Source organism: Opisthocomus hoazin, chromosome 21 (assembly GCF_030867145.1).
Source record: "Opisthocomus hoazin isolate bOpiHoa1 chromosome 21, bOpiHoa1.hap1, whole genome shotgun sequence".
NCBI lineage: Eukaryota > Metazoa > Chordata > Aves > Opisthocomiformes > Opisthocomidae > Opisthocomus > Opisthocomus hoazin.
The window spans coordinates 1820526-1830143 of record NC_134434.1 but is presented as its reverse complement, the minus strand read 5'-3'; the positions used below and the strand labels follow the sequence as shown (position 1 = coordinate 1830143).

Genomic DNA, 9618 nt, shown 5'->3' with positions numbered 1-9618 from the left:
TGGGCAGAGCACTGTTGTAACTTGCTACTTCTGATTGTGGCGTGCCTCGTATCGTCTGTCTGTGGAAGTGCACTCACAAAAGGACCTGCATGTTGGTCCCTCTGGTGAAGTGCTGGTTTTTGATGAGGAGGGATACCACATGCAGACACCCCAGTTCCCTTTTTGACTTTTGTTCTAAAGCAGACACCCATGCGGGGCACAGAGGATTGAAACTGGGTGGTCTGTTTTTTCTTTTGGAGAAACCTAACGAAAAATACATGTGAGAGCAAGTAATAACTAAGTTCTAATTGCGGACATTGCATGAACACCTATTCCTTTTGAAACTTGTGTGCGAGACATGATTCATCTACTGCCTGGACCTGTTGCTTCTCTTCGTGGCTCAAATGTTTCTCTTGCACCTTCCATTGCACATCTTTGTTACAGGTCTAGCACTGTCCCATCCTATTTAAGTGAGCACTTCGTATATGCTTTCGTCATATTGGTTTTGGCAGCCTGACAGTCGTCTTCTAGGTGTTAAAAATGTACTGGTCTGTGTCAAAGTTGTGTTAGAATTTTAAGAGCGTCCTGTCCACGCTGGAGTGCCGTGTATCACCCCCTCACCCCCTGAAAAAGGAAGAGATAGATCTAGGTACTTGAAACAACGGAGACTTTAATATAAGTGAGGAGTAGCAATGTCAGTTCAGTACAAGTTGGTAGTGCAAACAAAAGTTGTCCGTGGAAGAACAGCAAGTTCTGTAAACTTAGTTTCAGTTGTCATATCAAGGGTTTATTATTCAAAGGAAGAAAAAAAAAAAAACAAAAAACAGTTAACTAGTGTGCCTTAGAGTTTATCAAACTGCATAAAACATACAAAAATATTTCTCTGAATGCATAGACTTACTGTTGTTATTACAGTCAGATCATGATTACAGTTTTAGTCTTATCACATTAACAGTTATTCTTTGTGGAAAACAGAGCAAATAAAGCTTTTCTAAACCAGCTGCTCCTATGGCTGGATGTTCAGTAATTAGCGGAGGCAATCTTTACACAGATTACCTGAACACAGGAACCGAAAAGGAATTATTCTGAATTTTGAACCATTTAACTACTACTGCTTTTCAAACAGTTATTGCACAGAATCTGAACTAGCCTCCAAGCTATGCTGGGAAGATAAATACTGTTAAAATAAAAACTCCTTTCCTGTCCTATAAGGAAAACAAAGCGAGAGCCATAGTTAGGAAATCTTACTTCATACTGCGTCACAGTCTTGAGCTTACCAGGAGGTGCATCGGGCGTTACAGCAGCCCAGCTCCTGGAGAGAGAAGGGCCAGGACTGAGAACACTGGCAGAGTTCAAATGATAAGACGGCTACAGAGCAAGGGGCAGAGGATGATAATTATTCTGAATGCACTAAGCAAGAATTTTAAGCCTAGACTAACTTGGTAAAACCTTGAACCCAGAGTCAAGCGTCTCTTCTGCTGGCAGCAGGCGTTGCCGTGTTCTCTGACATGCATGCTTTTGCTGTCCTTGCTTGGAGGAGCCACTGGAAGGACAAAGCAGCTGTGCTGCAGGAAGCTAAGACCGGGGGCAGCCATGCTGCTCCTGCCGAAACACTATTTATGGTCTGAATGTCAGCATTACAGTCCAGACCAACAACAACAAACACTGCCTCAGCTGTGCACAAACTCGGCTCCAGTGCAGCTTAATAAAGCAGAGATGGCAGGAAAATCAGTACTGTTGGGGGGGGGGGGGGGGGGCAGGGGGGAAGCTCAGGTCCAGAAAAAAAACAAATGCCTCTCGCCTCCACCCACCCCTGCACCCAATTCAGGTTTTTGGTGCAAAGGTCATCATCATCGTTTTTGGTACAAAAGAAGACAAAAAGCCTCCTAAGCTGTAACTTTGCAGACTACCACGTTAACAGGAAAAGCTTGAGGCTGTTAATACTTCAGCAATGCTGCAGCTTAAATACTTTGTTGGGACTGAAAAGGGAGTGGCTTCAAGGTTTGTTTTAATGATGACCTTTGGCATTCGTAAACCCACGGACAGATGTTTTCGTTATTAACTTACTTAAATGCAAGCTGGGCAGTTGGTAGCTTAACAAGATTCTGGGGTGCTCTCCCCCCCAAAAAAAACCAAACCACACCATCAGGTGAAAGCACCTGGAAGCATTCAGCTCTTTTGGTACTCATCTGGCTAAAACTTTTGACTCTACATACAAGTGACAGTAGCCTGTGCAACATGTAAAGTTACAGGTTAGTTATTTGCTAATGGTGTGTGTTTCCAGTTGGTGCCACAGTTGTGGCACCTCACGAGCACACTGCTGTGCTGCTCTGCGTCCCACGCAGCAGCAGCTAACCCCTCCCCCGTCACTGGGCTGGGGGGGGCATACAGAATTCACCTGACTTAACAGTAGTGACTTTTAGTGTGAGTAACACGTCATCTCATCACATTGTTGGGAAAAATGAATAAATAAAACCATGGACACAGATCTGTGATCCCCTCCTGAGCTCCTGAAACATAAGGGCTTTCTTTTGAAAGGGCACTTTTAACTTGCTTTGTGACTTAAATGCTCCTTAATTAAGAGAAGGCTTCCATATTTTTTTTTTGTGGAGGTGGAGGGTTGCCATCACTTAAGTTACAATATTCTCATATGGGAAAGAAACAAATATTTAAATATGGACACTCTTTTTCCACTTACTTTCAGCCCAGTGAAAATGTGTCTCCTGTCACTTCAGAGCATTAAATATTTCTGTCGCCAGCAGGCAAGACAACACATCTTGGTAAGTCTTTGTGAAGGGGCAAGAGATTAAGGACTTGCAAGTTCTACATTTTTAGAAAGCAACTGTTCATTGTATGCCAAATATCCTCTGACATTGAACTTAATCAGGAAGTTTAAAAAATATACATACACGCACGCGCACGCGCACACACACACACACTTTCCTCAATCTCTTTCCTATTTGGTCAAAGAATGGGAGTACTCAGCGTACTTTTCATATCAATAAATAAGTCTTTCCTGCCCTCTGTTGCCAAATACAACCAATAAACTTCACTGAAACACACTGGAAGCATGTGATTTTAGTAGACAAATGAGGTATCCCTTATCTGAATACAGTATCGAGTAAAAAAATAAAAGCAAAGGGGATATTAAATACAAAAGATAAACTATTAGTTAAAATAGTAACCCTAACAATAACTTAAGGTTTTACACGCTTAATTCACTGCCTTCAAAAAGCAGCAGCATATAATTACCAGGTTTTTGTACTCTAGATGCATCTAGAAGAGTCAGTAAGTCAGCTTTGATGCTCTACTGTTGTAGCATGGTCTCTCGGTCAAAGTTGATGCAGCATTTCTGAAAGGAGAGCTGTCACTCTTCACGAGAACTAACTCCAGCTCTTGGAAGTCCTGAAGCCTGGCAACATCCTTGTCCTTTTAAAGAACAGACAGAAGTATGCATTACTCCTAAACATTGTTGGTTATTATTGTTTATAATAATAATAGCTAAAGGAAGTAAAAACTAAAATTCCAGGGAGGTCACACCCAATGAGAGGAATAAATAATAACAGAAGAAAAATCCTACCAGTATACACTCTTTCTTTCACAGTGTTTGGGTTTTTTTCCTCTCCTTGAACCTCACGATTTGACTGTTTGTGCATGTCACTTGAACTAAGAGTTGCGACCAAATGCATTTCAGTTACAGACCTCCAGAACAGGTATTTTTGGAACAGGAGAGCATGTTCATTTGTTAATGGCATCTCTTTAAAGTATTCATGTCAATTTGTAGGTTTTTTTCCCCTTACTATGGGTTCTTTTTAGGCAAGCAAACAATACAGTGGTACGTGGCAATTATGTTAAAAGCACACTAGTGCACTGTTCTGATACATTTAAAAAAAAAAAAATCAAGCTGTAATAGTTTCATGTGCTTTAGGAGCTGAAATACTTCGTGTATTTTGACAAGAATATTTTTAAGTAAGTTACGATAAAGTTTTAAGAAAAGTCCAACACCCTTTTGAATTTGTGAGCTTAAGTCAGTTCTTGTTTTTTTAACACAAGGCCATGTTTTGCCGATCTTTTTACAAAAATAACCTCTGATGTCTGAAAAGTGCAAAGTCAAATCTCTGATTTCAATTCTTACCTTTCTCACTAGTGTATTAGGTAATTTTCTGATCTTCTCTACTTGTTCTGGATTAACGCCCAACTCGCAGCAGCTCACTCTGAGCAGATCTTGATAGGTCAGTTCTTGTCTGTCCAGTTCAATTTCAATGAAGTCATTGTCTCTGAGGTTCTGGACTCTCACCTTTAGCACAAGTTCTGATTGAAAAGATTAAGAAGTGTTTTCCTCAGAAAAAAGCCCCACCAAACAACCCAAAGCTAACACTAAAGTATCTACCATTATCTTTTGAATTCAGGCGTTATAATGCAATACCTGTTCCCTCACTGAGAAACACCGCGCAGTTATTGGAAGTGTCCATTTGAACAGAAATACCCAGGAGAACCATGTTTACAGAGTTCAGCATCTGATCCATCCAGTCACAAAGTCAGGGCGTTACAAGCTACCGGACACACATTTAGTACTACATAATATATTGCAAAATTTGAGTTTTTATGGTGCTTGGACTGATCTTTCCATCAGTTTGCAAAGTATTACTGTGTTTAAAATACCGTGTAACAGTTACTTTACTTAGCAGAGTGGAAGAGAGGTTCTGGGTACTTTTGGCCAAGGAATTCAACATCTCACACCTCTATTCCACACGAGTCTGAAAGTGGAATGATTCTTTAACTTCATCTTTCACCCCGTAACAAAAACACGGAACAGAATATAATAGGAGGATGGGAAATTACACTTTGTTACCTTGCATGTTATATGGGAAAGTTCCAGTAAAGAAAAAGGGCTGAAAGGCTGGCGCGGGCCCCGTGGGTGAATGGTCGGTTTGCAGAGGTACGGCCTGGTGGGGTGCTGCCGGCGAGATGAGGCCTCGGCCGCGGGGCCGGGGCGGCTGGCACACGGCCCCGTTCTGCGCCTCGGGCTCGGTGCCTTCCGGTGCTGCGCCGGCTGCCGGCGGCTGTTCTGCAGTGTCTAGGGCAGGAAAACCATCCTCGCTGTGGCACGACGTGGGCGTGCAGACGCTTTCAGCCTGCGTTGCTGATGAGCAAGGACTAGTTTCACACTGGGAAGCAGAGGAGATGGAAGCGCTTTCATTCCGGGATGCTGCCAGGCTGTCTGGAATGCTTGCTTCCGTGTGAACGTAAGGGAACGGTGGGCTGGCCAAGTAGTTGGCAACAATTGGCAAATTCAAATCCTTTGCTCCTTGACATTCAGTTTCTTCCTCTGTTAATGAAGTTTAAAAAAGGAGGGTAGGGGATGGAGAAAGGAAAAAACCCACCATGTTATTGGATAGATTGTTCTCATTGTGAATATAGTTAGCTTTCCTATTGCATCTTAAAACTACATCACACTCTGAGGTAATCAAAGGATGATACTAATTTATCATAAGCATATAACACCTGGAAGGCAAGCAGCTATAAAATGAAAGAAAAATTTACAATTTTCTGCAAGGTATCATGTTTTTTAAAAGAGAAGTGGGAAAAAAATAACTGTTGAAAGATAGGTCACTTCTAGCACCGTTATTCCAGCATTTTCAAAGGAACTGACTGACCCGTAGTTCTTCGCTAAATCTCAGTCTGCGATGCTTTTAATGACACTGCTGTAAATAGTTTATTATGACCCATGCCAACAAATTAAACCGAGTATTTCTTTGGGTAAGTGAATATTTGGTATGATACCCATGAAAACTCTTCTCTTGCTTAGAAGTACGGCAGTAAATGACATTGTTGCCTGACTGAGGACTACGGGACACTAGCGCTAATGTCAGAGCCGTTCAGAAAGATGTGCTCAACAGCACTATACCCCCAGAATAAAAACTGTGTAGGAGAATGTAAGCGATGCGTGTTTATTCCCCTTGAAACACGTGAAAGCTTAACAGACAGAAAACCAACACAGCCATGAACAGAGTTCACTCACGCACAGTTGCCGGTTTAGATGCTGAAAACAGAACGCAAGTCATTTGCCATGAACTAAGGCCAAGAGACCAGCACCTTGCCAAAAGCAAACAAAAATGCTCACGCAAAGAACACGCCACTCCCTCCGCTGGGACTGTTGTAACCTTAGTCACGATTTAGCTGCGACTTCATCTAAGATAACCATGCACTGTTGGTGTAAGAGCATATCATTGCAGAGAGCAATTTAAGTGCAATTAGCAAAAGACAGAACATCAACACTTCCAAAGGTGAAGCCCTTTTACGTTTTAATCTGGAGCACAGTACCTCGATGCTGATGGAAACAGGCTCTGGCAGCGTTCAAGGAGTGGTGCACACATCTAACTAGGTTTGCTATGCATACAAGAAGTGTAAGATGACAGAATTACGGGGCAAAAATCAATCACCCTGCAAGTCACAGTATAACAAAATGCTCAGAAGCCATAACTTGGAAATGCTGCCGTTGTTTGGAGTGGATTTGTAAGATTTCTTATGGTCAGACAACAGCTGTACAGTTGTGAAAGCTTCCATTTGCAGCCTGCGTGCCAGCTTCTGCTTGATGAGACCCAGCAGGACTGCAGCAGCACACGGCTCTTCAATCTCTTGATGACAGAGCTCGGAATAACCGGCCTTCCCACCTGAAACCCCCAGGCTATCTGCCCGAGTACACGCTACAGCTACAAACCGGAGCTCTCTAATGACACAACAGTCCTAGCCAAAGTTTCGCCAACCTACCGCCTCAGACAGAAGCACTCAAAATGCTTTAGTCTTTAGACCAAGAATTCTAGGTAACTTTTAAGACAAGAACGGTACCTCCCAAGATCTTCCGGATGCCCGGTTTGGAAGTCAGCTGCGCGGCCCGCTCTCCCTCGGCGGTGAGGAGCTCAGGGTCGGCGCCGGCGCCCAGCAGGCAGGACACGACCTGGGCATGGTTCCGCTTGCAGGCCCAGTGCAGACAGGTCCTGCGGGGAGGGAGCAGAGCGGCTGCTGTCGGCCTCGGCCCTACCGCCCGGCCCCGGCGTGCCCGGCCGCATTCGCCCACTCGCCACCAGGAGACCCAGCAGAGCTGCGCCCTCGAGGCAGAGCTCCCGCCTCTAACGGGGGTGCCCGGCCTGCTGCGGGGAGCCCCGCGCACCCCGGCAAGGCCGCGGCGGGGAGCCGGGCCCCCCCGCAGCAACGCCGAGCCCGGGGCCTGCCCGCGGGCCCCGGCAGCCCGACCCGCCCGGGAGGAGCCGCGCAGCCCCGGCTCCCGGCCCCGCCGCCCCCCGGCTCCCGGCCCCGCCGCCCCTCACCAGCCGTTGATCTCGTTGCGGGCGTTGATGTCCGCCCCCGCGCCCAGCAGCCGCCGCACCTCCTCCACGTCCCCCAGCGCCGCCGCCTCCCGCAGCCGCTCCGCCAGCTCCCGCGCCTCCGCCGCGCCGCTCATCGCCGGTGGGGGCCGGCGGGCGCCGGGCAGGGGCCCGTCCCCGTCCGCCCCCCCGCCTCGGCCCGGCTGCGGCCGCCGCTGCAGCCCCACCCCGCCGCGGCGGGGCCGCCGAGCCCGTGAGGAGGCGGCGAGGGGACGGCGGGCCGGGCGGGCTCCTCAGGGCCGCGCCGCCGGGCCCTCTCCGCCCCGGCCCTCCGCGCCGCCGGGCGCCCTCCCGGCCGCCGCCATCTTGTGCCCGGGCCGGGGCGGGGGCCGGGCCGCGCAGGGGCTGCCGCGGCCGCTGCCCTTCCCGAGGGGAATTCTGAGGGCGAAGCGGGAGGGAACCGACCCTCGGGCGCCGGGGAGACGCCGCCCGGCCCGCGCCTTCCAGCCTTGAGGCCGCCACGGGCCGGGGCCGGGCCGGTACCGCGAGGCCGGGTGTGGATGCCACGGGCTGGGAGCAAAACCCGCCGGGGGTCTCCCCGGGCACCCCCCGGTCCCCGCCCGTGGCTCCCCGCCGCGCGGTGACGCTCTCGGGTCAGGCACTGAGGCGTGTTTTTCAACTCCAGCTGGCATCAGTGTCTGCCACCAACGAGGAATTTGCACTAAGCTGGGGGTTTTTTCATTGCCTCTCTTTTATTGCTTACTTTCCTTACTGGTGACGCTGTTTTTAACCGACCAGCTAATTTAAGACCTGGGTGGCAATCACTTCGGACTGCCCTGTTCCTGCGACGGCAGTTGTGGCGGTGACGGGAAGGCTGTGCCGGCAGCATTTACTGTCCAAGCAGTTCCCCAACATCCACCCACATAAGAGAAGCTTCAAAACACAGAGAGGAACAATCCTCCTCCCGTCAGTCGGCTGGGCAGGCCCAGGCCCACAGGCCGGACCTTTCTGCTTTGCCGAGCGAGCGCCCGGCGTCCCGGCAGCCCTCGGCAGCGCGGGAGGGACGCGCAGAAGCAGCGCTGCCATCGTTAACGGCTGTGACAAAGGTTGCGCAGTGACTCGGTGGCGTTTCGTTAACACCCGATCACACGGTGGTCTCACGCAACACACTGCAACAGGATGAGCAAAAGTTTTGCCCAGCTCGTGCTGAAAGACACAACCAACTGTGCGAGATCCACCACTGTACCAGAAACAATTCGATTTAGAGAATGGTTTGCAAACGAGATTTATCCAGCGACAACTGCAAATTCAGACCTCAGAGACCTGGAAGACCAACCTTCAACTGGACGCTGCTGGGACCTAGAACTTTTTAACTCGCTTCTTTTTTCAGTAAAAGCCATCTTAAATGATCACACTTTTTAACCCATGGTCCTTTTTGTCTGTTTTCAGCATCTGTGGCGTAAAGGTGTAAAGCAAAGACACGGCACACAGATGTGGAGACCTGCTGAAGCGGAACACCCTCTTGCACACTGTGAAAACTTTAAATCCCGATTTGTTAAATCTAGAAAAATCCAACCGGCTAAAGCGGCAGAGCAGCCCTTTCCCAGGTCACGCGTGACATCTGGGACCGATGGGGGGAAGCGGCTCAGGACACAGGACGAGGCCGAGCGCCAGGCGCCGGGGCCCCGCTGCTCATAGCACGGCGCGGTGCCACTAGATGTCACGGTGCAACAGCGAGAGGAGCCCCGATGGAGCTTTGCACTTCTTGCTACAGCTGTAAAACGCCTTTAAATTTGTCTCGGCACATCCATAGTGTCTCCAAACGGCTTCGATCCTGCGGATTGCAAAGCTCTGTGCTGTGCGAAGGGACATTGTGCAATGTTTCAACACCAAGCGCAGGGAAGCCCCGCACAGTGAGCTAATTTCCTTAGGGTTAAGGGGCTTTTTTTTCTTCTCTTTTTTTTTTTCCCCCCCCCCCTCTACTTGAGCTCCTCTCCCAAGGCCACACCAGGGCTTTTAAGGACTCGAAGCCGGCAGGCGATGCACGGGGTTGGTCTCTCTCACGCTCTCTCGGGATGGGTATCCTACTCCCTCGTGTTTGTGCCAAGCCCTGTTAAATGCAGCTTGGATTCACCATTGCTTAGTTACACAACATACTTCTCCCCGGGGTCATAAGATTTCCTCCCGCAAGAAAGACTCTGTAGAAGAGGATTAGCGGTGGGTTCGCTTGACTCAAAACTCCTTGCTGCCGCCATGAACCTTCCTGCTCGTGCCTCGCGCGTGGAGCCTGAGAGCCCCTCTCAGCCATTGCCCC

The 9618-nt window shown here is 48.9% G+C and overlaps 1 protein-coding gene across 2 annotated transcripts; it reads right to left on the bottom strand.

Annotated features, from left to right (window-relative positions):
- Positions 1-629: 629 nt before the first annotated feature.
- LOC104335192 (ankyrin repeat domain-containing protein 40) lies at positions 630-7454 on the bottom strand. 2 transcript variants are annotated; one of them, XM_075441042.1, is made up of 6 exons: positions 7308-7454; positions 6829-6977; positions 4832-5308; positions 4115-4290; positions 3232-3408; positions 630-1291 (listed from the first exon to the last, which is right to left on the bottom strand). In XM_075441042.1, the coding sequence occupies exons 1-5, from the start codon at positions 7439-7441 to the stop codon at positions 3265-3267; spliced, it is 1080 nt and encodes a 359-aa protein (XP_075297157.1). In that variant the 5' UTR covers positions 7442-7454; the 3' UTR covers positions 630-1291; positions 3232-3264. The 2 variants fall into 2 exon arrangements, with proteins under 2 accessions (XP_075297157.1, XP_075297156.1); XM_075441041.1 differs by having other exon boundaries at positions 630-3408.
- Between the last annotated feature and the right edge of the window lie 2164 nt (positions 7455-9618).

Coding starts and splice junctions, on each gene's coding strand:
- LOC104335192 (XM_075441041.1), bottom strand. CDS start 7,441: ATGAGCGGCGCGGCGGAGGCGCGGGAGCTGGCGGAGCGGCTGCGGGAG. Junction 6,978..7,307: donor CGCAACGAGATCAACGGCTG/GTGAGGGGCGGC, acceptor CCCTCCCCGCAG/GACCTGTCTGCACTGGGCCT. Junction 3,409..4,114: donor CTAATACACTAGTGAGAAAG/GTAAGAATTGAA, acceptor GTTCTTTAAAAG/GACAAGGATGTTGCCAGGCT.